This window comes from Prionailurus bengalensis, chromosome D4 (genome assembly GCF_016509475.1).
Source record: "Prionailurus bengalensis isolate Pbe53 chromosome D4, Fcat_Pben_1.1_paternal_pri, whole genome shotgun sequence".
Lineage (NCBI taxonomy): Eukaryota > Metazoa > Chordata > Mammalia > Carnivora > Felidae > Prionailurus > Prionailurus bengalensis.
Genome location: NC_057359.1, coordinates 92,921,415 through 92,948,078, shown reverse-complemented (window position 1 = coordinate 92,948,078; position 26,664 = coordinate 92,921,415). Strand labels below are relative to the sequence as shown.

Genomic DNA, 26,664 nt, shown 5'->3' with positions numbered 1-26,664 from the left:
AGCGCAGTGTGGTGTGTATGTTTTGCGTGTCATTAGACGGACCTCGGAGCCCACGCCCCTCACTCGCCGTGTCAGCTGAGACGGAGGGCTTCCGACACCCTCCACGGCGCCGACCTGAAACATGGAGCTCATTTTGTAGCGTGGCCTCCCTTGGGCCCCGCTGTCTCGGGCGAGGGGCCACCGGTGCAGGCGGCCCCCAGACAGGTCCTTTGGGAGGCCCGCGGCCCCGCCAGGAGCACAGCCCCCCCACCCCACGGCGACCAGAAAGGGGGCGACGGGGTTTGAGGCAAATCTGCAGGGTTTTGAGGTGGGAGATTTATTACCATGCCAAACGTGTGTGTGTAAAATACATAATCCCTCTCACACGGCCTCGTAAATCCAAAAGGGTCAGCAATAAATAGAAAAAAAATAAAAAATCACAGACTGATTTGTTCAGAAAACTAGAAGGAAATCAATAGGAAAGCTGTAGCTCAGAACTTGTTTTGAAATCGCATACGCACAGCAAGAGCACATTGCCCCCCGCCCAAGCCCGTCCCGGGGTGCCCTGGTGGGCGTGGGGGGACCCAGTGCGAAATCAGCATGAACTGTCTCAGCTGGTGCCTCCCTGAGCCGTGAAACCGGACGAGTGAGCCTGTGACAAAAGTCCGTCTGGCGAGCAGCTGGCCTGGGTACAGGAGACTGCCCTGAAGCGGGGGCCTGGTGGAGGGCTGCCTGGAGGCGGCCGCCGCTCCCGAGCTGGAAGGTGGAGGGCACAGGCAGAACTCTGGGCTCCGCCACGCCCCCCAGCTAACCGCAAGTGCACGGAAGTCGCCGGCTCCCCAGGGGTCCATAAGTGTCAACTCCAAAGGAGTTCCTCTGTTGAGGCCCGGGAAGTCCCTGCCCTGGAGGGGAGGAGCCAAGCCCTAGAGGGATCGCACCGCCAACACCTCTGCAAACTGCTCCCTGCTCCAAGGCCACCCTGCATCCCGAGGGCTCATTCGATGGTGGACAGCCACCAGGAATCGGACTCTGGCCTCTCCAGGAGTCCTGAGTCCTCAAGGAGCCCTTGGCCCACCTCCCGCCAGAGGGCAGGCCTGGGGCGTGGCTGGTCACCTCCGGCCCTTGAGTTGACAGATCTGTGATGTCCACAGCGGGGTCGGCCCACGTGCATGCCCTTGGCCTTCAGAAGCCGCCAAGCTGGGGTGTGAGTCCGTGGGGACGTGATCCCCAGCCCGTCTCCACCGCCCCTTGCTCCCCTGTCCCCCCAGAGCGGCTCTCTCTCTCTCCGCCCGGCTTTTGCCGATGGCTCTGCCTCCCGGCATGTGGTCTCCGGTTCGTCCTTGGGGACCGCTCCCCTCCAGACCGTTCTCTGTCAATCCATCACCGCCACACCTTTCCTCGACCGGCCAGCCTCTGGACACGCCCGCACAAGCTTTTACCTTCCTGCCTCTTAAAGTCTTTGGATCAGGGGCCCTTCCAGGCGCCTGACGGACGCAGTGGCCCCAACGTCCGGAAGAACACAGAGCTCACCGCACTCCCCGCCATGTCCCCGCCCAGGCCCCAGCCCAGCACCAGACGACTACTCACTCGGGGGCCAGCCGCAGGCAGGCTGTTCTGAATGGTGGCTCTGCCCTCGGTGGCCCAGGCTTCCCGGAGCATCCCACACGCCATGCACACGCATGCGCAGTGGCACCCCACGTCACCGTGGGCCCCGTCTTCCCGAGGCCCTGCAGCGGCCGCCGGGCCAGCCTGCGGGACACGGCGGCTCTTCCGTCAGGGGGCCGCCGGCTGGGCCGGCTCCAAGAGCACAGCCAGCGTGTCGCACAGGATCCTCCTGCTAAGCTGGCTGGAGACCAAATCCACCACCTTGGCTCCCTCCGTGCCCGGCGGGTCAGCGCAGGGGCCCGCGCCCAGAGCAGGAGCTGGGTCACCCTGCCCAGGGCTGCCAGCGGCTGACAGCATTGGCGGACCCTCCCCGGCCATAAAGGCCACTCTGGACAGGGTCGGGGGCCGCACCGGCAGCCTTGGGAGCCCTCCCGGGGCGTCTCCTGCCCTGCCCCCAGAGGGGCACCCTGGCCAGCCGGCTGGGTCAGACCACTGGCTGCCCACGGCCTGATCCCTGGAAACCGAACGTGACTCACCCAATTCGTCCCCAAGGCTTCCGCCCTGTCTGCCTGCCCTCAGGCAGAGCCCCGGCTCCTGGGGCCCTGGGGATGGTGCCTCGGGTGTGTCCTCCTCAGACAAGGAGGGCAACTCCCCAGTTCTGATGGAGGCATCCTCCCCCGGGGGCCCCGGCAAGCTCCCAGGAGACATGACATCCTCAGGTGGGGAAGGGAAGTCTCCTGAGTCGGGGCTGGTCGTGTTGGCCAAATCCTCTGCTGGGAAGATGGGAGGCAGAGGAGGGAGGCGGGCATCCCTGTGAGCGGAGGGCAGGTCGGCACTGCCATAGGATAGCACCTCGTCAACGGGGGACAGGATCTCAGGCAAGGCCCTGCTGGACGGCGTGGGGCAGGCTTCCTCGGGGGCAGGGGAGTCTCCACTGCCCCTACATCTGGGTGCCCAGCCCTGGGGTGTCAGGGCCACCAGACCGCCAGGGTCCCCAGGAGGAGCCCGCGGGGTCACGGGGACCTCAGGCTCAGACCAGGACTGTCGTGGCGTCCTGTCGCTGGGCAGACTCAGGGCAGCGTCCCAGGGCCCCTCTGGGCAGGCAGCCGAGGCCTGCAGAGGCCTGGTCTCTCCTCTGCCAGAATCCACCCCTTCGGATGCCAAGGACCCCGAGGGAGACGAAAGGGACAGGTCCAAGTCACTGGAGGACGAGCGCGTGGACGGGAGGGCATGCGGGGAGCCTCGGGGGACGTCTGTTGGGCCCTCTTCCGTAGTGAGTTCACGGATGAGGCTCCCAGTGCTTCCAGACGCTTCCTGCCCCTCCCCAGGGCCCAAGGAAGCAAGTGGAGAGCCAGGCGCCCCGCCATTTTCCAGGCGGGACGAGCCTCCTGTAGACAAGGAGGGCTCCGAGCCAGGCTCCAGAAGGTTCTCCTCGTCCCAGACCTCGCTGGACGCCTCTGACAGCTCTGACCCTGACCTCGGAGAGGGGGCGTCCAGGGGAGGCAGCGGCCAGCCCTCCCGCAGGACGCCCCCCGGCTCCGTGGAGGGGCCGCCCAGGGGGCCGGCCCCACCGCCCTCTGGCCTCTCCAGGGCCACCTGCCCCCCGCCCCGGTGGAGCCCCCAGGAGTCTTGAGGACAGAGCTCCCCAGAACAGCCAGGGTCCGTGTCTGGGACGTCCCCACCCCCCCAGCCTGACACGGAGACGGGGCTCTCGCAGAGCTGAACCAGGACGGCGGCTGCTCTCTGAAACTCCTGGAGAGAGCAGCAGGACACCCCACTCGGGGAGGAGGAGGCAGGGGACCCCGCCCAAGACCCCGAGCAGCTCTGGGGAGCAGCCTCGGACTCCGGGCCCGGGTCCGAGGGGGCCCTGAGCGGCGGCAGGGGGCTGCCCTCAGGCCGGCTGGGTGGTACCGGAGCTGTGGAGAGGGGGGAGTTGGGCGTGAGGCCCCCAGCCCTCGCCCCTGCCACCCCTGCGGCCCACACCCCACAACCCCTAAGCCAGCGGATCGGGACCAGAAGGCCCGGTGGAGGCGGAAGAAAGGTCCACAGCCCCAGCGTGGTCCGCGGAGCGCCAACGCCCCCCCCCCCCCCCCCCCCCCGGCTACACACCCGTTAGCTTGGCCACCCACCCGCCAGCACAAGTAAGGGCACCGTGTCTGGGGGGACGTCTCCGCGCCTTGGGGGCCCCGCCTCAGAACTGCAGCCGTCCTGTGTTTATTGGGGCACGATGGCTCCAGACAGGGGCCCTACAGTCCTCTGCCTGGACGGCCGCCTGATGGGTATGGCGAGTGGGCGGGGCTCCCCCGCGGGGCTTTGGGGGAAGGGTGGCTCTGGCCGAGGAGGAGCTGGCAGCAGAGGACCCGCGGGTGGGGGTTCCGTGGTCCTGGTGCACGGCGGGGCCTCACCTGGAGCAGCGGTCAGCTGGGCGGCTCCCGGTGGAGAGAAGGGGCCGCAGGGGTCCTGCCCGCAGCTCTCGGTCCTGCAAACACATTTGTGCGGATGTCCCAGGGGGCGCCCAGGAGAGGGCCCCATCCCCCAGCCTCGTCCCCACGGCTCAGGGCCTCCACGGGGCCTTCACCTCCCCCGTAAGCTTGACACCCGTGCCCGCCAGGTATCTGTCCTGACAGGAGGTGACCGTCAGAGCGCAGGGCTCCCCGGGTGGGGGCAGGGGGCCCTGTGTTTAGGAGGTTCTGGCCTCAGTCCCCACTGGGTCAGGTCTCTGGGGGGCGTTGCTTTCTGTGAGGCTCAGAGGCACGCGTTCCCTGGAAGGGCCCCTCCCACTGCCCCCAGCACGGGATCGTGGGCCAACTCCCCAGGTGACATCTTTGCTTCCACAGAGGGGGTCAGACTCAGGAGGGCATGGGGTGGGTTGAGGGGGCACAAAGGACCCGGTCCAGGACGAGGGGCACCCGGACAGAGTGAGCTGTCCTCTTCCAACGAGAGGACGGGCGTCTCCATGCCCCAGGACCCCACCCCCTGCCTGCGGGTCCCCTGGGCTCAGGCAACCCTCCAGACCAGACCGCATACCTCTGTTCCCCCGGCCACCAGCCTTCCATTCTGTGGGGCTCCTCCACGGGGCTGCCGGCAAAATCCAGCCCCAGCTCTGACCCTGCTAGGCCGATGCGGCCTTCAACCACCTGTGGGAGAAAGACCACAGCCAGGGTGTGGCCACTGCCACGAGGCCATCGGTCCGTGCCCCTTAGCCGTGGGTAAAGCCCTGTGCTCCCATGAAGTTACCACCGTAAGGAACAAAGACCATCCCTTTAAAGATCGCCGAGGAGACCCCCCACTTACCAGATACCCCTCCTCCCAGCAGGCACCAAAGGCCCCTCAACAGAGGAATCCAGATGAGAAGGGCCAAAGAGGTCCCATCCCCTTAACACCATCATCTGGTGGACAGGGTGGCCCCCACCCAAAGCCACACGGTAGAGCCCGACCAAGCCACGGCCAGGCCCCCACTCTGCCTGCAGCCAGGGCAGGACCTAGCCTCAACTCACGCTGGTTTCCAGGGGGCCGCAGGGACCCCCTCCGCCCGGGGAGTTCGGGCCCTGGAGCTTCTGTGCACAGCTGTCTGTCAGAGGCCGGGTCTTCTCCTCTGCTGACGTGGGGCTGGGGTTGCTCTGGGGGTCTCCTGTGAGGCAAGGGGACTGTCAGCATTGATGGGCACAGAACGGAGGACGCGGGGGCACAGCGTCCAGGAATTATGAAGTCCTGTGAGAAAATCAGCCCTGGGAAGGGCGCACACCCCCTGAGCTGGCCCCTCTTCACACGGAGGAGGAGACGGAGGGAAGGGAGGACAGCCTCCGCGCCCGCCCAGCCCCCGCTGCCCGGAAACATCGGTCAAGGTACACGCAGGTGGCCCTCCTGCAAACGGGCCCGCCGTGCGCCCAGACACAGAGAGGGAGGCCACACGGCGCGTGTGAGGTGCGCCAGGACGCAGGTCTGTCTGACCTCAAGCCCGATGCTGCCCCCAGTTGCCAGGGCCAGAGTGACCGTCTGTCCTCGGCTGCCACCGCGGTGCCCGGTTACCTTGGCCCACGGGGCTGTGGCTCTCCTCCAGCCGGCGCCCCGTGTCGGGCCAGCTGCCGGCCACAGGAGTGTCCTCTCCCCACGCGGACCTTGGAGGCGGCCGGTGACTCTCCGCAGCTGAGGTTGCCTGGGGGGGCGTCCCATCCGCCTGCTTGCTGAGAAGGCTGTAAGGCAGGGCGGGGCTGGGACTGCCTACCCGGGCTATGCCCTCCCGGGGGACAAGCCCCGACCACAACATTCCACAAATGGGACAACACGTGTCACATCCGGGGGACAGCTGTGGTCGGTGGCCGAGCGGTCACCACACGGGTGCAGGAAAACAGGTCCTGGGCCCTCCCCTCCCAGGCAGCGCCCCAAGCAGACGGGTCCCTGCTGGGGGCTCGCGAGGTGCAGGCACAGCGCCAGAGGGTGATGGGCCGGAGGCGTCCGCCTGTCCCTGTTCCCCAGCATAGGGCGCTCCGGCAAGAGTTCTCCGTGGGGACAAACCACCGGGCCCACCTGAGCTCCGGGAGGCCACATGCCCAGACCCGCTGCCATGCTCTGAGCACACTGACGGGCATCAGGAAACCACCCCCCCGTCCCAGCCTCAAGGAGGCAGCCGGGGGGCAAGGTTGCCAGGTCTCCTGACCCCTCGACAATGCAGGCGGAGGGGCCAGCTGGGACACCGGCCACTCTTTAGGGTGTGGCTTGACTTGTTTCTGTTCCCTTCGGGTGCTACAACTCCCCCAGGGGGCCCTGGGCATCTGGCGCTGGGTTCACACCCACGTCAGGGGTGTGAACGGGGAGTGGGGTCAAAGGGCTTTCCTCGGTGCCTGGAATCTGGGGCCTTTGCAGATGGAGACGAGGCAGGGGCTGGAGCTCTGGCCTCTCTGGGGCAAGGCCTGGGAGGCACCTGTCCCCATGAGTGTGTCCCAGATGCAGGCCCCTGCCTGGCCCCAGGAGCAAGGACCCTGAGGACACAGCAAGGGGTGTGCGCCCCAGCCCATCACCCAACCCCCAGAGCTGCCTCAGGAATCAAACTGGAATGGCAGCCCTTGGAGCCCTTTCAAAGGCTTGTCACCCCTCTCCCCACCCCCCCGCCAAGTCTCAGGCCAGGAGCCCTGTGGGCTGAGTGCAGGGGGGGTGGCTCCACAGGCAGAGCTCAAGGATGCACCTGGGCCCTGACCCACTCGCAGCGCTGCTCAGCTCCCCTGGACCGAGGGAGGACAGCTAGTTCTCTGCGTAGCACGGCCCCAGCAAAAACTCAGAGTCTCTCTCACGGTGACGGAGGCGGCGGTTAGAAGCCATCTGAAATTTTCCCAACGTGTACACAGCCTTTCTGGTCCCCAGCTTTCCAGCGATGACAACGCATCGCTGCTGTGATGAGGACAGCAAAGGAGGCCTCGCCTGGCGGGAGGACGGACGGCGGCCTGCACCCCCCCTTCCCTGCCCCCCCCCCCGCCCCCGCCTGTGCTAAGCCTGTGCTAACGGCCCCGCCCACCCAGCTTCAGGAACCAGCTCCTGGGCACCAAGAGGGTACAGTCGGCCCGGAGTGTCCTCAGAGATCCGGCAGTCGATGGTAACTCGAAGGCTGCGTGGGCCCGTGCTGAGATGTGAGAAGCACGCTCTCAGGGCAGCCAAAAGTGGGGCTCGTGGCCCCGGCAGCCGAGGGGCACTGACCCCCTTCCACGGAGGAGGAGGCGTGCAAAGGGCCCCCCCCTCCGCAGGCAGGAAGGCCACTGGAGGCGCTGGTGCCCCCCGCAGGCAGACAGGGGTCCCTGCAAAGGCCCCCCCCCCCCCCCCGGCGGGGAGGGGTGGGCCCTTTCTGGGGCGGTGGGGGCTGCCTCCTACACCGTCGCCCCCTCACCCCCCAGGCTCCTGTCATTAGACCCTGGCCGTGGGCAGCCAGCCCTGGCGCCGTTGTAATTAAGACAGAGGGGAGGCGGCGTTGTTCCCAGCGCAGGGACGCGGGGACGCTCTTGATGGCTGAGGCAGCTGGCTCTCTCCCACAGCGAGGCTCCCGGTCAGGTGGCACCGCTCACCGGCCTCCCCCTCCGCCCTCACGGTGACTCAGCCTGGGCAGGGCCCCTCTAGGGTGCGGGGAGAGGCCCTTCTGCTGCAAAAGGAGCCCAGCGGCCACGTGGCCGGGCCCGTGAGAGAAGGCCCGGCCGCCACAGCTGGCAGAAGGGCCCCAAGCCAGCCTCGGAGGGGCTCCTGGCCGCCGCGTGGCCACCCGGGTGCCGCCCGCTGCCCTGGAGCAAGGCCGGTCTACTCGCTTCGTCTCGGGGATGGTGGCAGCCCTGTCCCCACTTAACAGATGACGAACCGGGCTCAGAGAGGGGAGGACACCCCAGCCAGCAGCACAGGAAAGGTTTTTAATGGTAAGCACCGGGGCCGCCCGGGGCCAACTCACTGTTGGACTCGTGGGGTCTCAGGGCCTGTCCGGGGGCAGTGGCTGGCGGGGCTGGCGGGCCCGGGCGGTGACAAGGGGCGCGAGGAGCCCTGTGCAGGGCCCTTCAGCTGCACACTTGTCTCAGACCCCTCCGTCTGAGTGGTCTTGACCTCAAGGCCGGAACTCTGTGAGAAACAGCACGAGGGAGCTGGCACGGACACGTGTGGGTCACCGCCCCTCAGGGGAAGCGGGTGGCAGGCTTCACGTACAGCGTGGCGGCCAGTGTGCCCCCGCAGGTCGGCCTTCACCAGCTGAAGCAGGTGGTCCTAGCCTCGCAGGAGCCCTGCGTGCCATGCTAACGGCCCCGAGGCCGGGCAGCGGCCCCGAGGCAGGGCAGACACAGGCCCAGACCTGGAGAGTCCTTGCCGCAGGCTGCCCGGGTCACCGAGCTCACACCCAAGGCCATGCTCTGGCAGCAGGCAGCCCTGGGTCACCTCCCCTGCGGGCCGGCCTGGGGCAGGGAGGACACCGCTCAACTGCCCCCCCTGCAGGGTGACTGTTAACCCAGAGAACCCAGTTCATCCCATCCTCATCCAACCAGGCAAGGCCACAGCATCCGCAGCTCAACAGAGCTTGGGCTGGGGACAGCTGCCCTGCTCTGTGTCCCCACAGCCCCCTCCGTGCGACAGGTGGTGGGGACGGGGAGCTGGAGCAAGGACACCCCTGCTGCTCTGGGTCCCCCAAGGGGCTGCTCCCCCTAAAAGCCCAGGCCACCTCTGCTTCTTGCCTCAGCCCTGCCCCCCCGTGAGTACAGCCCTGGCCCCATCCCAGCTCTAGCCTGACCTCCCTCCTTCCCACTGGGCTTCCCACCCGCACCTCTGGGCCTGGAGCACCTTCCACTGTGGGGGCTCCTCCTCCAGAGCCCAGCCGGGCCACTGTGTCCAGGAAACCGCCTTGCGTGCCCCTCCTGCCTTCCCTTTGCACTCCTCCTCGGTCCCTCCCCAACCTGGGTCACAGGCGTATTTACGAGGGACAGTCCCACAGAACAGCCAGGTGCCAAGCGTTTCCTGGCCTCCAGCCCAGTGAGAGCGCCCACCTGAGGCAGCCTGGTCCGGGCCTGAAGCTCCTGCCGCAGGTGCACCATGGATCTCTGCAGGGAGTCGATGTCCTTTTCATGCTGCAGGAGAAGTTTCCTCTCTTGGTGTGAAAACAGGTGAATGTCCCGCAGGTATCGGATTTCTCTCTGAACCGGCCAGGGAAGACGTCAGCAAACCCCCAAGCCCACACCCAGGCACACGTTGAGGAGAAGTGCACGCGTGATCAAAGGGATGAAGGGTGTCTGGGGGTGGGGGCAGCCCAGCTCCGACGGGGCCTTCCCTGAGCCCCTCCACACCCCCCGCCCTTCTCGTCCTGCTCGGCTTGCTGGCCCCCGGGAGGCTTGGCAGGAAGCAGGAGGGAAGGCAGGGTGTCGTACCCTGGGTCGGCCAACCGAGACTGGCACAGGCCGGCTGCCCTTCCGCCCTCCCCCACTCCGCCCTCCCTGTCTCCAGGTTCCGGGCACTGCCCCCACCCAAAGGGAACTTGTCCCTTTGTTCAACCGTCCCCATCTGTCCTCTGGTCCCTGCTTTGTCTCTGATGGCACACCCCTCAGCAGGGCCACCTTTGCCTGGAGCACCTGCTGGGGTCTTTGCACGCCCACTTTGGGGGGTGGAGGCCTTCCTAGGTCAAAGAGGAAACTAAGGCTCGGCAGAGCTGTCCTGCTCAAGCCCCGGTGGCCAGGGGCCCAGACCCCAGCCTCCTCCACAGTGGCTCTGCCTGCAACACAGAACCTAGCTGCCATTTGATAACCGGACCTCCTTCTAAGTCCTCTTCACAGCTCACTGGTCAGGGTGTGCCCAACAGATGGTGTCACCTGCACTTTTCTCTCTGGGTCTCCTCCTGTTGCCCCCAGTAACTGCCATGTCCCACATCTGCCACCCCCCCCCCTCCCTGGCCCATACAGGCCACCGTGGGCGGAAGTTTTCTGCCAACCCAAAGTCCAGCATCACCCCCCGTTGCCCTCTGAGGGTCCCTGAGTGAGACAAGCCCCCTACACTGAGCCCCGGTTTCTTCATCTGCATAAAGGGAGGCGGTTAACACTAGTCCCCACCACACAGCATGCTGGGACACTGATGAGATCACCAGCACAGCGGCCCCGGTGCCCATTTTCCAGCGAAGGAAACTGGGCTTGAGCCCTCTCTGCAGTGGTACACGCTCACCCTGGTCAGTGCTGGCTGCACTAAAGCCCCGCTGGCCCCTCGACACACACTGCTGTCATTCTCCCGTTCTTGAGGCTCCAAGAGGCCGCAGGACACAGGACTACAGGGCCACACCCCATCCAGGCCACGCCGCCCCCACCCCGGCCACTGGGCGCTCCCCATGCACCACAGGGTCCTGAGCGGCCCTGGAGGGTGGCGAGGGCTGGGGACTGATCAAGGTGTGGTGCAGAAGGCCCACACTCCCAGCCAGGAGGATGGCGGGACCAACTCGGTGCTGGTCACCTGCCCGCCGGACGGGGCTGGGTCACCCTTACCTGCTCCTGCTCAAGCTTGCTGGGCGCCTGCTCTTGCCACGTTGCCAAGGCCGCCAGCATCGTGTCCTTCCCCTCGCCGCCCAGATACCTGAGGGGGGAGGCAGGACTGACTATCCACCTCAGGTTCAGCAAGAGGATGTGAAAACTGGCCGGCCAGGTGGACCTGGGACGCCCCCCTCCCAGTGCCATGCACCAGGGGCAGGCTGGGGGAACCCGGGGCCGGGGGCTCAGTCCAGACTGTCACTCTCCCCACCCGCTCTTCGTGACCACTTTCGGGCCTGACACATGAAGGAAGGGCAGCGCCTCCCACCCTGGAGCTCTAGCCCACCCAAAGGGTCCCCTGGGGCGGGGCTCGGGGCCCACCATGGGATAGAACCCCCACAGCCTGCCGGGCTCCTAAACTGCCCAAGGAGGGAGAGTGGGAGGTGGCCGGGTGGGGGGGAAGCTTATTTGGAATACACTCACTGGAAGCCAGTGAGGGAATATCAAGAAGCTTAAACCATGCTTCCCCCCTGACACCGAAGGCCCGCTTCTAGACGTTTCCCTTAAGGGGCGTGTCTCCTCCGTGGTCACCGGCAGGAGGCAGCTGGAGGCCCCCCCTCCCCCCCCCGCAAACACCCATTACTATCTGCATCGGTTGGTTCGGTTTGTTCCCCGTAACGCTGTCAGGACCGGGGCAGGAGCCAGAAACCGGTGGGAGGCGGAGTCCGGTCGGGGGCGGGGCCCGAGTGGCAGGCGGGGCGGCTCGGGGGCGGGGTCGGAACGGGGGCGGGGCCGCGCACGCGCTCACTCTCGCTGATGCTCCAGCCAGGCCAGCTCGGCGCGCATCTTCTCCTCCAGCGCCTTCTCGCGCAGGCGCAGCATCGCAGCCTGGTGCTGCGCGCGCAGCTCCGCCTCCCGCAGGCTCACGTCAAGCATCTGCCGCGTGAAGCAGCCGAGGGCTCCGGGGTTCGCGCTCCAGGGCCCCGCCGGGCTCCGCTGGGGCGGGGCAGACCGACCGGGCCGCTCCGGGACCAGCTTCGCCGGGTGGGAGCGGTGCCCAGCCTAGGGGAGGAGGCCGGCGCCTCCAGCAAGCCCTCCCAGACTGTCTGCTCCACTCATCCGGAGTTGTGTGCCTCCTTTCCTGGGGCGGGGTACCCCCCTCCCGACTGCGGGCTCCCGAGGGCAGGGAGGGGTCCTCATCATTTTGGTCTTTTGCCTTGATTCAGTCTGGGCACGTATTTGTGCCCAAGAGGGTTGAGGAAAGACTGGGCCACCTGCCCTGAAATGTGCAATCTGAAAGGTGGGGGCCAGCCTTGCCTGAAGCACTTTGCCGAAATGCCTGCTCTCACCTACCACCCCAGGCATGAGGAAGGGGCTTGGGCAGATGTCAGTTGGAAGGGTGGGCGATGCCCATGGCAGGGAGTGCCTCCCCCCACCCCCATCCCAGCCCAGGATCTGCAGCAGAGATCCTCTGAGTGCAGGCTCTAGGAGAGGTGGGCCTCAGCACCCGATGGCTCCAGGCAGCTGAGGGAGGATTTGGGTCTAAGAGCTAATGCCAGTACCTCCCCTGAACCTGCCTCCCCAGAGTACCTCTCCCTGTACCTGGTGGGTGGGGTTGTCCTGAGGGTAGAGCCTGGCCAGGGGCAGCTGGGAGGGGGCTCCATCTGGCCTCTCTTCCTGCCTGGGCTCTGAGGACAGAAAGCAGTCTGTGGTTGGGCCCTGTAGGGGTTCTGGACAGCCTGCTGGGTCAGGTAAGGGTTCCAGTGGCCTTTTCTACAGGAGGGCCTCTCAAAGGTAGGATATCTGGGGTAGTGTAATCCCCCCCCCCCACATACACACAGCTTCACATCAGATCTTCACAAGGCTGCACCAGGAGGATTTAACCGCCTCTTTAGTGCCGGTGTGAAGTTGTGTGTGAACCCACTGATCATACAAAGGACCAGACCCAAGGGAGAGGAGCCTCAGGAATGACTTGGTCCCGCGGCTTCACTTCCGAGACCGAGGCCCAGAGCCAGAGCGTGACCCCTTGAGGTCCGGCATCCAGCAGGTGGGGAGGCAGCAGGTTCCGGGCTTAAGCAGCTCTTTTGGCATTGGCCGCTACTAGCTGTCCTTCTGTGCTGGGTGGATGGAAAAAGACTCTATGGTTTTAGAAAGTTAATTTGAGGACTTGTGCTTCCCGCCGAGAGAGTAAAAGGGATCAGATCGTGGATTTACTGTCCCGCTAAAAATGACTTTAAAAAGCAACAAAATCGGGGCGCCCGGGTGGCTCAGTCGGTGAAACGTCTGACTTCGGCTCAGGTCATGACCTCACGGTTTGTGAGTCCGAGCCCAACGTCAGGCTCTGTGCTGACAGCTCAGAGCCTGGAGCCTGCTTTGGACTCTGTGTCTCCTGTCTCTGCTCCTCCCCCGCTCATGCTCTGTCTGTCTCTCTCTCAAAAATAAACAGTAAAAAAAGCAACAAAACAAAAAAATCACTTATGTATATGCATGTACACATATATGAACATTCACAATACGTATATGAAAAAACAATTCTCCAGACCCTGGACATCAGGCCATATAGCACGGTGATCCCTGAGAGACAGAAAACAAGTTAGGTGAGACCCCTGATTGTCACAGCTGACTGCCTTGAGAGTGTTTCTAGGCTCCGCCGCAAGAAGGGGAAACTGAGGCAGAGCCTGTCAGACCCCCAAAGGAGACAAGATGGAGCTGGGAGTCTGGAGAGACCGAGGCATGTAAAGCTCGTGGAAAAAGGACCAGGGAGAAGAGAGCTGCGCCAAGAGAACCTGGAGATTTGGAGTGCCCCCCACTTCAGCCTTCAGTGGGAACTGGCTGGTGAAAGCATGTGAGGAAGCTCCCCACGCTGGGGAGAGAAGCATCGGGAAGGATCAGAGCCTGGGGGCCATGCCTGTCTCTGCCAGCCGGGCTGGAAAACCTCATGCTCCACGGGTCTCAGGGCAGAGCGCACAGAAGGTCCTGCCTCCGTCCCAGGGAGACACCTGCTTCAAACCCACCTAACAAATTAGGAAAACAACACCCGGGAGGCTCCAGCTGCATCCAAGTAACTGTGTTCCAGAACAAAGCTCACAACTGTGTGCACAGCCCCCCCGGCAAGGTAAAAGTCGAAATGTTCAGCAGGCACAGGAAGAAGAGCCACGCCCTATCACGAGAACAGTCAGTAGAAACTGACTCAGGCGGTAGAATTAGCCAGAGAAGGCCTTTAAAAGCTGTTATAACTGGGGGTGTCTGGGTGGCTCAGTCAGTTAAGCATCCGACTTCGGCTCAGGTCATGATCTCACAGTCCGTGAGTTTGAGGCCCGCATCGGGCTCTGTGCTGACAGCTCGGAGCCTGGAGCCCGCTTCGGATTCTGTGTCTCCCTCTCTCTCTGCTCCTCCCCTGTTCATGCTCTGTCTCTCTCTGTCTCAAAAACAAATAAACATTAAAAAAAAATTTAAAAGCTTTTGTGACTGTGTTCTATATATTTAAAAAGTTGAGTAGAATCAGGGATGATATAAAAAAGTGTCCAAGTGGAAGTTTTAGAAATGAAAGCCCAAATACCTGAGAAGGAAAAGACACCGGATGGGATTAATGACAGATCAGTGGCCACAGAAGAAAAGAGTAATGAACTTGAAGGCATGGCAGTCGGAGCTCTCCACAAGGAAACACAGAAGAAAAAAAGAATCAAACAGAACAGAGCCTCGCGAGCACGGGGCTTCAGGTGTCCTGATGTCCCTGCCAGTGGAGGCTTGTTGGCCAGGAGACAGACGACACCGTGGCCGAACATTCCCAGGCACGAGGCAAACGATAAACCCTCGGGTGCCCGGATCGCCACGCACCCCAAGCACGAGAGCCTTTTAAAGAGAAACCGAACGCAACCGTATCACATCAAGTAGCCGCAAGGCAGTAACGAGGAGAAAGCCAGAAAGGCGGCCGAGGAAAGGGACAGCGTGCGCGGGAGTGGAGCGACACTGACCGCAGGCTTGCGGTGCGAAACAACGCGGCCAGAAGACAGGGCGCCACTGCCAGCCGGAGGGAGACACGGTCCGCCTGGGCTACACTCCGCAAAGGGTATTTCAGAAACACCGATGCGATGAGTTTGTCCTTAGACGTACAAAAGCTAAAAGATGTCGCCACCGCCCCCCCCCCCCCGTCCGGAAGCGTTAGGGGAGGTCCTCCGGGCAGAAGGACGGCGCGACGCCAGGGCGGGAATGGTGTCTACACAAAGCAAGAGCGAGCACCCGGAACGGGTGTGCACGGACTGGTTAAAAGCTGACCGAACATCGACAGCACGGTCATAAGGAACTACGGTGGAGTTCAGGAAAGATCTGGGTGAGGTGCACAGGGCACCGGGACGGTCTGCTGTCACTGAGGGCTGGGCCGTACGTACGAGCCCTCGCCCGCCGCCGTCCGGGGCCCTCTGCCCACGGCTGCCGGCCGGGCACTCGCCGCGTGTGTGCTTTGCAAGACCCTTACCTGCAGGAGCCGACTTGCCCTCCCGACTCCGCTGTCCTTCCCGGGGGTCCTGGGAGGGCGCGGCCGCGGCTCTGCCCTGGGCTGGGTGCGATCTGGGGAGGGGTGGGGGGAGAGATGCGCTGGAGACACAGCCTGTCCCAGACGCCCTGCCCGCCCTCTTCTATGCTGGGAGGTGGCGGCGGCCAGCCGCCCCCCCTCGGGCCCCACCTGGGTCTGGCTGTCATGGTGCTCAGACAAGTCACTGGCTCCAGACCTCCGCACACCTGTGGCTGCTTCCCCTCCGAAGCCGGTTTCGGCCTGGCCTCGGTGGAGTGTTTCCCCATCAGCCGCTGTGAGAACGGGAAGGTGGGGTGTGTGGTGGGGGCCCCAACCTCAGAGGCCTCCACGCGAGGCTGACAGTCCCTCCCTGCCCCCCAGACAGGGCTGGACGTGGCGGGGTGGGGGAGGGTGGCAGGTGCCCGGCAGACACAGAGCAAGGCCGGGGCTGGAGCACCCCAAAGCTGGGGGGTCTCAGATGGCCCGGGGGCGGGGGGCGGGGGCTGGCTGCATGAAGGGCGGCGGGAGCCAGGGCCCTGATTCTCAGCTGCAGCAGCTGTGGTGCTGGGAAGAAAGAGGGAAGGAGAGGAAGCAGGGGCCGGGTGTGTATGTTGCCCACACACACAGGCACACGCGTGTACATGCATGTGCACGTGCTTCCCCAGGCTGGGGCACCCTCCCGGGAATGCCTCCCCAGATGTGCTGTGCGTGAGTCCATCCCAACAGCCCCCGGACCAGAGACACAGAGAAGAGAAAGCCCATCACATCTAAGCGGATCCTGGACATCGGCCGGGGCCATCCCGACCAGTGAACACAGGGGGGCCGGGCACAGGTGGTTTGGAGATGTGGGTCCCCTTCCCCTCCCGGCCGACCTGCCAGGGCTGTGAGTTTCCGGCACATATCAGCTCACGAGCTCCAACAGGGAGCCCAAGACTCTGGTGCCACCGGGGACACAGGCGGGTGGAAGGCGCGGGCGGTCATCTGTCCCCCCAGCCAGGTGCCCCCAGGTCAGTGGTGGGCCAGAATGTCCTGTGAGCATCTGTGTGCAACCCACTGAGCTGGCCTCTGGCCGCAGCTGCCCCCTCCTCTTCTGGGCACCGGCAGGGCTCACATTTCAGGCGGCACTGTATCTGCACCCTCCCCGCCTCGACCTTCCGTGAAGGCAGGTGGCCCCCACGCAGCCAGAGAGCGAAGCCACCTGGGAAGGGCCGCGCGTGGGGCCTGTCCGTGCCTGACCTGCACCTGGTGCTTGAAGAGCAGCTCGTCCAGGGCCTTCTGTGTCTCCCAGACCTCCCGCTTCGCCCGCTGCCGCAGAAGGGCCAACGCCTGCTTCCGCTTCTGCTGGTCAAGCTGCAGGGAGGGCCGAGCCTCAGGATTCCTGGGGCAGGGATGGGGGGGGGCGCCCAGACTGCTGCCCCCACAGCTCTCCAAAAGCCCTGAGCCCATGAGGGCAGGCAGTGCCATCGCGGGGAACGGGACACTTCTCGGGGGCGGGGCTCGAAAGCCCCCACTCGTGGCCGGGCCTCCCCCCAGCCCGCGGCTTGCTCCCCTTCTCGGCTGAGGCGGTCCTCGTCCTGAGCTGCCTGTCCCCTCCCTCCTTCCCACGCAGCCTCCCCCGCGGAAGAGCCGTCGCTCACACTCTACAGCTGCCCGCTTTGGGGCCTTCGCTCAGCCTCAGGGGGACGAGGGCTGCTCCCAGCTCGCCCCAAGCAGACCTCTAGGGGACACAGCTGCCATCGGCCTGGCAGAATGGGGTGGGACGCACCTTCAGTGACTTGAGAAAGCCCAGGGACTTCTGGGGGATGTTGGCAAGGTGCCCGGAATGCTGACCTGTGGAAGCCACAGAGAAGGGGCAGGTAAGTGGCCGGCAGGGAGACTCCCAGCACGACAGTTCCTTCCCGCGCGTCCAGGGGGGGCAGAACAGGGCTGCCCGTGGCAGGAGGAGGCAGACAGCTCCTGCGTCTCCTCGACGGCCCCAAGGGTTGGCTCGGCCTGACCCTCAGCCGCACTCCCCCGGGGAGCTGTGCCCAAGTCTGCAGAGATGGTGAGTCGGAGCCCAGCAGCAGACCCGGGCTCACCCCGCCTTCCCTGGCGACCTAAAACAAATCGCTAGCCCTTCAGAGCCTCGGTGGGACAAACAGAGGTTCCCACCTTCCTGCTGGAGGGGTGACCTAACACAGGCTGGCCGGATGGCAGCGGTCACCACCGTAACAATGGTCACGGCCGGGCGGGTGCCTATTAACACAGAGGCACAGGGCCCCAGGCGTCCCTGGGGTTTCTGGGGTTGCTCCAGAGAAGGGGCGTGAAAACCGCGGCCTCCCGGCCTGGATCAGGAAGGCCACAGGGGCTCCTCTTTCCCTTTGTGGCCCCCGAGGGTCTGGCTTGGGCCCTGCGCACAGGCTGGTGCTGCTGGCCCCCCTGAGGGGGCCTCTAGGGGCGACTCCACGGCCGGAGGGGGCCCAGCGCGCTCCCTCCTTGGCCCGCCTCCCGTCTTCCGGGCCTGGTGTTGGTGGAAGGGGGCAGAGGAGGGCGTCCGGTCTGTGGGTGGCTCTGGGAGGAGTTCCTCGGTCATCGCTGGCCAGTGTGCTTCAGCTTTCCGGGGTCGGAGCAGCAGAGGCTGTGGGCAGTGGCCGAACCAGCTCCTGGGCGTTTCCACGGCAGTGCGGGAAACTCGGAAGCCCCAGGGGGAGCAGTTAGGTGTGACCCGTGCTGAGCACACGGCAGCCCTCCCCCTGCCCCCACCAGCTGGCCTCGGTGGGAAATGAAGACCCGAATGGGAGAACGGTTCGACGTGTCTCTTCTGAGCCAAAGTTCCCTCGACAAGGAAAAACCCTCTTTTGCTTCTGTTCTGTGGCCACTGAGAGAAACCGAAGCCGGAGAAGATGCCCAGGACCCCTGAGGCCCCACCAGCCTGAGCGCCCACCGGCCACCCGGGAGGCTCCAAGGCTCAGGGAGGGGTGTTCCCTGTCACCTCCGGCCACACCACGCCAGCACCCCAGACGGTCACCAGGGAGACACGGGCCGAGTGCCCCTGAGCTCTGAGCGGTGACCCAGGAGAAAGTGAGCTGTCCCCGACACGGCTGTGTAACGACCATGATTGTAGTCGTCAGCATGCTCTCAGGGAGGAGGCTGGGATCGGGGAGTCACCGCCTCGAGCCAGAAGCTGACGGGACCCCCCTCCCCCCCACGCTGGGTGGAGACACAGTCGCCCCCCACCACGCGTGTTGCTGTCATTTAACTTCCGCAAAAGGGAAGTCAGCGTAACATTCCACTCCTCGGTCCCTCCGGCCCCATTTCACTGGCCAGACGGCCATGCGTGGCTGATGGCTACCCTGCTGGATAGCCCAGAGTGTAGGACGCTTCCCTCCACCCAGAAGCTTCTGCTGGACAACGTGGTGCTGGCTGGTGGAGTCTTGAAAGTAAGTGCTACTGGGCAGCACTGGTCTAGAGGGGTCTCAAAAGTTCCGGTGGGCAGCGTTGGCCCAGCAGGAAGAGCTGGGTTCGAATCCCCCCTCTACCACAGATCTGGCCCAAGGCCATGGTGCCTCTTTGAGCATCAGCTCCCTCCTCCATAAGCAGAGCACGGGGACGGGCCCGGCCCCAGGCACGGTGAGACCAGCGAGACCCATGTGTGGGTACACGGTGGCCGGTCCGGGGCGATCAGGGCGCTCAGTTCACTCGTGCTCTCGGCAAACGCTCCCCGGGCACACGTGCCTGGCGGGCACTGGCTGGGACTGCAGTGAGTCCTCACGGCCCGCAGAGCAAGCTAGGGCAGGGTGAGCGGCAGGACCTGGCCCAGCCCGCGTGCTATCCGGGAGGCTTCCTGGAGGAGGCGTCGGACACCCGCCCGGCACAGGTGCTCACTGCTTGGTTTCAAGGTACCCGAGATCCTGCTCTCGGCCACGCCGGGCAGGAGCAGCTCAGATTTCAAATGACTCTGGGGGGCCTGCCTAGAGTCTCAGGATAAAGAGGCCCCATCACAGAATTTCAGTCCGCCCACGGACAGGTAGGTCCTGACCGACGACGGAGAGTGTAAGGAGGGACGCGGGAGGGACAGGGAGGGACAGGGAGCCTGGGGCGGGCCTCCACTCCACCGCCCGTCCTGTTCCCCCTGCCTCCTGGAGAAGCAGCCTGGAGGCAGAGCCAGGAAGAGTGGGTTTTTCCGGAAGGCCCGGCATCTGGCCTGTTTGGGTTCGGCCCGTGGGAGCTGCCAGATCCCGGGGCCGACGCCAGGCCTCAGAGGCTCCAGGAGGGACGCTCATGGAGATGAGCATGGAGCAGGGGACTGGGGACATTTCTCAAGGTGACGGCTCTGCCCCGTCTCTCTCTGGAAGGTGTGGGTGGGACCCCTGGGGTCAGCCCTGGGGACACAGCGGGCTGGCGTAGGGCGCTCTTTAACTAGGCCCAGCCCCTTGCCCGGCTGAGAGGCGCCTGCGGGGAGGGGGCAGCTGTGCAGGGAGGGCTGTCCTCGCCCCGGTGCCCAGGCTGCCCCCCGACTGTCGCTCCCGTGAATGAGTCGCTGAGAAAGCTCACACGGGGGCTGTGGGTCCACAATGCAAGTATTTTGTCCTTCCAACCGGTGACTGAAGGTTTCCCCTCTGGGGTTGGAGAGGGCCCCCTTCTCTGCCCCTAGCTGTGCTCTCACGCCCCTCCCCATGGGCCACCTGCCCGACCCCCCAGATGTCGACTGCCTCCCCGCACCCACCCCCCGTGGGCAGACAGCGCGGGGAGCGCGAGTGTGTGGGGCACATGCGTGCCTCGGGTCCCAGGAGGAGTCACCTGCTGCTGCTGCCCAGCAGAGGCAAAAGCACGGAGCCCCGCGGGGGCTGTCCTCAGGGTCTAGTGCTTTCCACCTCAACTCTGAGTCCCCACATCGCCCCATGTGACGGTCGAGAGGGACAGGGGGCACCTGAGCTGTCCCAGCTTTCCAGAGCACGCGCGGCTGTGCCCAGACCCTGGCAGCGGGTCCAGCGAAGGTCTCCAGGTGGCCAGGGCCCCAGGTGTGGAGGTGATGGGCGGGGGGCCTCCCCACCGTCCCCTGAAGCCACCAAAGCAGGTGCCTTCAGGTCCACACCCCAACCTCACTGCAGGGACTGGAGCACTTGCCCCTGGCGGAGCCTTTCAAGGGGGCTCCGGGACCGTGGCCCCACACTCCCAAGAGCAAGGAGCCAGTGAGTGGGGCTGAGGGGTAAAGAGAGGGCTGTCCCCTCCGGAGGGAAGGCCAGAGCCTGACGCCCTTGCAGGACCCTGGCCCGGAGGCAGCCAGCCCCATGCGACTGGGGATCACCCTTGACTCTCACAGCAGCCAGCCACCGCTCCCTGCTCAGCCAACCTTCCAGAAGGACAGCAAGGGATAGACGGTGCTGGTACCCGCGTTCAGGCCCTGGTCACAGCTCAATCCCGGGCACTCCTGGGCTGCTCGCTGCTCCCTCTGGGCTGCATTTTCTGGGGCTGCAAACACGGAGGAAATCTCTACCGGCTTCCCGGTGGATTCTCTCTCAGAACCTGACATGTCGTGTGCTGTCACCCGAGCACTTCCCGATGCCTGCCCCACGCTAAGGAGCAGGTGCCTGGAGGGCAGGGCCAGATCTCAGGTCAGCACCGGGCACAGCAGGTACTCAGTGGGGACAAGTTGGAAAAGTAGAGACAGGAACCAACAAATGAATTAGGGGGCTCTTGGTGCTCGGGAGACCGGGAGAAGCAGGGCCAGGGGTCAGGCCCCCCCGCAGCCCCCAGCACAGGCTGGAGAGTCTCCCGGACCAAGAAGCAAAGGAGGTGGGAGCGGGTCGGCCATGGCATTGGGGGGAGGCACAGACCCCTCCTCCTCCAGAGGGCCCAGGGCACGAGCCCAGCGGGCCCCCCTCGACACACCTCCCCAGCCACTCAGTCCCGGTTCCCAGCCGCTGTGCCAGGGCCCTGCAGCTCACCCCTGAGCACGCCCCGAGCCAGCCCACACAGTCCGCCCACACCCCTCAGCACGGGCCCTCGGCCAGGCCGGGCTACCAGACAGGGCGCTGCCCCACGCACCCCCCGCTCTGCACCAGCTCCGTGGCCCTGAGCAAGTCTCCTCAGCTGAAACCCAGGGACAAAACCTCTCAGAAGCAAAAGAAAAGGCAGAGGCCTGGGCGGGCAGATGCTCGGACGCGGCGGCCCGGGAGCAGGGCCCTCGACGAAACACATGGTCAGCCCTCACCCGGGCAAGTATCGGTCGCAACCGAGGCGCTGCAGGGGCACGTAGCAAGCAGCTGGGTCCCGAAAGCCTCCAAAAAACTTTAATACTGATACACGGATGCTCTCCACATAGAAAAGGCTCTCTCTACACCCGTAGGACCTCGCCGGAGCATCAGGCAGTGGAGGGGGTCCCCAGCGGACCTCCCCGGCCACCCGACCAGCCAGCCCAGGGCCTGTCCGCGGGCTCGCCCTTACCGCAGCTTCGCGTGGTCCGGGGCGTGAGCAAGCCGGCCCCTCTGGCCGACGGCATCTCCAGCCGCAGGGAGCCGCAGGTGGGGTCCAGCATGGCTGTCACCCCGAGTGAGCTGGGGACACGCAAACACACACGTGAGCGGAGTCGGGCAAGGACCGATCCATGAGGTATGAGGCCGCTGGGGTCTGGGGGGCAGGGACCTGGTTTCTCTTGGCCTGAACAAAGCGGCTCTCAGACCCACAGTGACCAGGGCCGAAGCCAAGGGCCAGAGGCCTAAGGGGGTAGGGGGATGGGCCCGTGCCTGGAGGACCAGGGGGGCAGCAGTGGACAGGGGGCACCCACGGATCCACGCCAGCAGCGTCCCCCAGCTTGAAATGGCAGCCTGGGGCTCTGCACCGGGACCCGGGGGACCAGCAGCCCTCAGGAGATCGGACGGCTGGGGCCCAGCTGCCATCATCACCGCTGGGCACCCTGGATGGGACCAGAACGCCCTTTGCCTGGAAGCCCGTGCCTGCTCTGGGCCTGCTCCCACCCCGGGCCCTACGGGGCGAGACGCCCACTCTGGGAATGAGGGACACGGGCCTGTTCTTCGCCTCCGTCGTTCCCTCTGCCACCTGCTAAGGGGCTGTGTCCACCGGGCCCTGAGTGGAGCAGGGTGGACAACCAGCCCTAACCCTCACCACTACCTGCTCACGCCCCAAGATGCTGTCCCGTCCCACAGAGGGAGGCTGAGCCGGCCAGGGGGCCGAGCAGGCGGCGGTCACACGGGCCGGCTAGACTCGGTACCTGCCTGCTGGGAGAGCGAGCTAACCCCCGACCCTCAGGTGGCCTGCGAGGTTCCCTAGGATTGGGAGGAGGTGGGCTTTCCTCGAGACAGCAGGAGCCCAGGAGACAGGGCCTGTGTCAGCGGGGTGCACGGCTCTGCCTCCCTTCACGTTTCTCGTTAGGGTGAGGCTGTCCGTGCCGGCACGGGGACTCCGGAGCGCCGGGGTGACTAAGGACACGCTGCAGGCCGCGCAGCGGGGGCGGGGGGGACGTGGCCCTCCAACAGCCACACATTGCTGGGACGCCCAGCCCCCACCTCTGCAGCCCCGGGCCCCTGCAAGGGAGATGGTGTGGAAGAGGGTCCTGGAGAGAAGAAGCAATGCCCAGGCCCAGGGGCTGAATCCGGAAGCCCCCCCCGCCGGGACGGGGTGGGGGCCGCTGCAGGAGCGCGTGCCCATGAGGGGACGGGAGGGACCAGGTCACCGCAGACCCTGCCTCTGTAGGAACGATTCTGCCATTGCAGCATGACTGACAGCAGCCGCACTCCCGAGGTAGAGGATGCGCGGGGCTGTGTGCCAATAAAGCTTTATTTGTGAACACAGGCAGTGGGCCACGTGGCTGTGGCTCGTTGGCCTCTGCCTAGACTTCCCAGGGCAGTGGTTGTCACACTTGGGTGTGCAGCACGTCACCAGCAGGACTGAGCCCCGGGCCCAGCCTAGCGTACCGGGTTCAGGAGGGCGGGGGTGGGCCGGGACTCGGCGTTTCCAACGAGTTCTCGGGGAACAGAATGAGAACCACTCGACTATGGAACGGGCTTAATGGAAGAACCCTGGGCTCTTGTGTCCAGCCCTGCGTCTGAGTTTTGGCTTGCCCTCCCATGAGCCATGAGATCCTGGCAAAGTCACCTCTCTGGGCCTCAGTTTTCCGGTCTGTGCAGTGGGAACGGGAATCTATCTCACAGGATCCTGAAAGTACTCCCCGAGGTGCAGGGACGCCTGCGGGTAGCGGTCGGCACACAGCTGGGGCAGGCACCCCGCCACCCTTCTCTCCAGAGATGCCGGGATGGACGGGCCCTTGGAGGGCAGGAGTGGGTGCTGGTGATGGGCTGGGTCCCCGGCCAGCACTGAGCCGCACGGTCCCGGCGGAGAGAGGACGGCGGTGCGGGTGGTGGTCCCTCCCCGACTCAGGCACTCAAAAGCTGGCCTGAGAGGCAGCGGGATGGGCCAGGCCCCAGATCTGGAGAACTTGGGGGCCACAAGCTGGACGGGGGCCTTGACCTTCATCCTCGGACCCCACCAGAGAGACGCCAGCAGGGCGGCAAGTGCTATTTCAGAAGGGCCGGCCAGGCGGCTTTTCTGGACACACTGAGGGGCCGGGAAGGCCCTGGGCCCTGATCCCACACAGCAAGGCCACTGAGTCGTCCAGGGCACAACTCTGCACAGCCCGATCGGGGTGGGTGCGGGGGGACGGGGAGGACACGGGGCCCAGGTGTGGGGGTGCGCTGGGTGGGAATGCCCTGCGGGGCCCCGCTGGCCGTCCAGCAGTGGGACAGGGAGATGTGGGGCGTCCGCCTTGGAGCCCGGGGCACCGATGGTTCACGTCTGGCAATTTTCCCATCCCTTGCCTCTCCCCTAGGTCTGGGGAGCGGGCAGCTGGCCAAGAACCAGAAGTCCAGCCCAATGCTGCCCCCTACTGGCAGTAATTATTCAGGTCCACCAACTGGACGGAGGCTGGGCAGCGGGCAGCGGTGGCGGTGGCGGGGGTGGGGGGTGGCCAGCGCAAGAAAGTACAAGGGTCTGTGGCTGGGTGGTCCAGAGAACTTAGACACGGGACACAGGACCTGAGTGGGAAGATACCTGCACACAACCAGCCTGCCAATCATCAAGGAAAGTGTGGCCGATAGTGTCCGCTGGGCCCGCAGCCAGTGCAGAGGTGTGTGGGGACGGGGTGCATCCCGGGGGCTGCCCACCCATCAGCGGGGCCTTGGGTCAGGGGCCCAGTGCCCACAGCCCAGCCAGAGAGGGGTCTCTGGGCCCGCCCCCCTGCCCTGGCCAGCACCAGAGCCAGCAGGCCCTGACCCAGGTCCGGGGGCTTCTCACGGTGGGGTCAGGACTGTGTCACCACCCCCCGCCGCCAGCCCAGCTGCACCCAGACCGCTGTGCACCCCTGTGCACGGGCTGTGCACGGCCAGCAGCTCGCGGCTCGGCCAGGGCGCATGGAAGGCGCAGGCTCACCTCCCGATGAAGGGGCGGAGGGCCTGGAAGGAGGCCGTGTTTCTTGCCAGCCTGTTGTCCGGCTCCAAACATCCGTCCTCCGTGAGACCTTGGGGGACACGGACACCAGGCTCATTCCCCGGAAGGAGGAGCTGCCGGCGGTTGGGGACGGAGCGGGGACACCCCCGGCCCGTGTCAGGAGGGGCCCGGTGGGCCGTGTCTGCTTTCTTGCCCCTCTCTGGGGGCGGGGCAGGGGGGTGGGCACACAAGCCTCAGGGCCAGGCCTCACCCCTCCACCCGCCAGGACCAAGCCGTGGACAAGGCCACAGCCGGTGGAACTTGAGCCCGTGGCCGGGCTCTGCCAGGACCGCCCCTACGTCCCTTCGAGTGGCCTACACACCCGCTGTGGTATCGTCATCGGCCTCTTCCCTTGAGGGAGAGAGTGGGGCCACTGCTGGGGCTGGTGGCCACCTACCTCGGGGCTGACTGTCGCGGGGGGCCCCCGGGCTCACGCTGTGCCGCCGCTCCCAGTCAGGGCTCCAGGACAGCGTCCTGCTGTCCGGGAAGCAGGTGGGTGAGGCCGGCGGCCTGGCCTGCGTGTCCGCCCAGTCCCAGGGTGTCCCTCCGCCCCGACGGGGCACTAACGCTCCGGAGTGGACGGGGGCTGTGGGCGTGGGGGCCGCAGCCATTCTGCTGAGGTATGAGGGCGACGGGTCGGAGACCGGGTCCCCGGGAGGGTCCAGTGCCTCCGACTTGTGCAGCTTGGCCGTCAGGATGTCGATCCGTTGCTTCAGGACGTTGGCCATGGTCTCCAGAGCCTGTAGCCGGGCCTGCTTGTAGCGGAAGTGCAGGGGCCCCGATGTGCCCAGGCGCTCGCTCTCCTCAGGGTCTAGGTAGATGCACACCCCTGGACGCGGGCCCTGGGTGGCGAGGTCCTGGAGCTTCAGGGGACCCAGGGAGGAGCGGGCGGACATCAGCGTGGGGCCGCCTGTCCCCAGCGTCTCAGTGCGGTTCAGGGCTCTGTTCAGACACAGGCAGAAGCTGCAGGGAGAGAGGGTGGAGAGGGTCAGGTCTGGCGCCTGCGGCCTCGAGCGAGTTCAAAACGCGTAGGAGGCGGGATGAGCGTCTGTGACGATGGCGTCCCTTCACGGTGACAGTTCATGGCCCGGAGGGCTGGCTCCGGGGCGCGTCTATACAGCAAGGGACCACACCAGGCCGTGAGGGAGACCCAGCAGTGATTTCTGGAGTTTAACACCAGGGCAGAGGCACCAAAAGAAAAAACAGATCAAAGTCCTTCCAAACGTATGACTCACGCGCACCAAGGGCACAATCGTGAGTGAGAAGGTGACCTACGGAATGGGACAAAGTTATTACAACCCACACGTCCCATGAGGGTCAGAACCCAGAGCATATAAGGGACACCTGCCATTCAACAGCTACAGCGCACAAAGAATTTGAGGGGATGTTTCTCCAAAGAGCCAATAAACACGCGAAAAAGAGGCCGAACATCGCGGGTGATCAGGGAGACGCAAATCCAGATCACAGTAAGATACCCCTTCACGGCGGTCAGGGTGCCTACGACTTAACAATAAATAAACGGGGCGCCTGGGTGGTTCGGTCGGGCGAGCGTCCGATTCTTGATTTCAGCTCAGGTCATGATCCCAGGGTCGTGGGATCGAGCCCCACACCGGACTCTACGTTAAGCACGGAGTCTGCCTGAGATTCTCCCTCTCCCTCTCTCTCTGCCCCTCTCCCCCACTCGCTCCCTCTCTCTCTCTCTCTCAAAAAAAAAAATTAACTAAATAAAAATAAATGAATTAAAATTAAAAATAACCAGTGTTGACAGGTGGGAAGGTGGACACGTTCTGGGGACAGACGGAGGGGACGGCTGCATGGCAGCGTGAATGTGCTTAAAGACAGTAAATCTACATTGTGTGTATTTCCCCACAATTTCTTTAAAACGTGGAGGGGAAAAAGAACACAAGAAAGCAAGATGAAGGGCCCACACTCCCGCTGTCCAGGGGACCGACCCGTGGGCATCACGTCAAGGCGGCCAGGAGCCCTCGGCCGGCCTTTCCGCGGAGGACGGGGGCTGCCCTGGGCAGTGGCTGGTCTCTCCGTCGGGATGCAGGTGCGGAGTGTGTGAACGTCACTGAGCTGCACACCCTGGGACCCGCATCTTCTTCAGGATGTTCCCAGACGTCAAGTTTAAGA

At 65.1% G+C, this 26,664-nt stretch overlaps 1 protein-coding gene across 1 annotated transcript in view; it reads right to left on the bottom strand.

Annotated features, from left to right (window-relative positions):
- Positions 1-293: 293 nt before the first annotated feature.
- The window catches only part of CCDC187 (coiled-coil domain containing 187), a 36,221-nt gene continuing 9,850 nt past the window's right edge, over positions 294-26,664 (bottom strand). Inside the window, exons 8-25 of the mRNA XM_043565321.1 lie at positions 24,926-25,491; positions 24,472-24,559; positions 21,475-21,584; positions 16,814-16,878; positions 16,285-16,398; positions 15,220-15,341; positions 15,013-15,104; positions 12,141-12,226; positions 11,347-11,474; positions 10,557-10,644; positions 9,081-9,227; positions 8,006-8,169; positions 7,094-7,198; positions 5,614-5,912; positions 5,082-5,215; positions 4,612-4,721; positions 3,990-4,063; positions 294-3,500 (exon numbers count right to left, since the gene is read on the bottom strand). Coding sequence (XP_043421256.1) covers positions 1,753-3,500; positions 3,990-4,063; positions 4,612-4,721; positions 5,082-5,215; positions 5,614-5,912; positions 7,094-7,198; positions 8,006-8,169; positions 9,081-9,227; positions 10,557-10,644; positions 11,347-11,474; positions 12,141-12,226; positions 15,013-15,104; positions 15,220-15,341; positions 16,285-16,398; positions 16,814-16,878; positions 21,475-21,584; positions 24,472-24,559; positions 24,926-25,491 — 4,240 coding nt within the window. The 3' untranslated portion in view covers positions 294-1,752. The remainder of the gene's footprint in view (positions 3,501-3,989; positions 4,064-4,611; positions 4,722-5,081; positions 5,216-5,613; positions 5,913-7,093; positions 7,199-8,005; positions 8,170-9,080; positions 9,228-10,556; positions 10,645-11,346; positions 11,475-12,140; positions 12,227-15,012; positions 15,105-15,219; positions 15,342-16,284; positions 16,399-16,813; positions 16,879-21,474; positions 21,585-24,471; positions 24,560-24,925; positions 25,492-26,664) is intronic.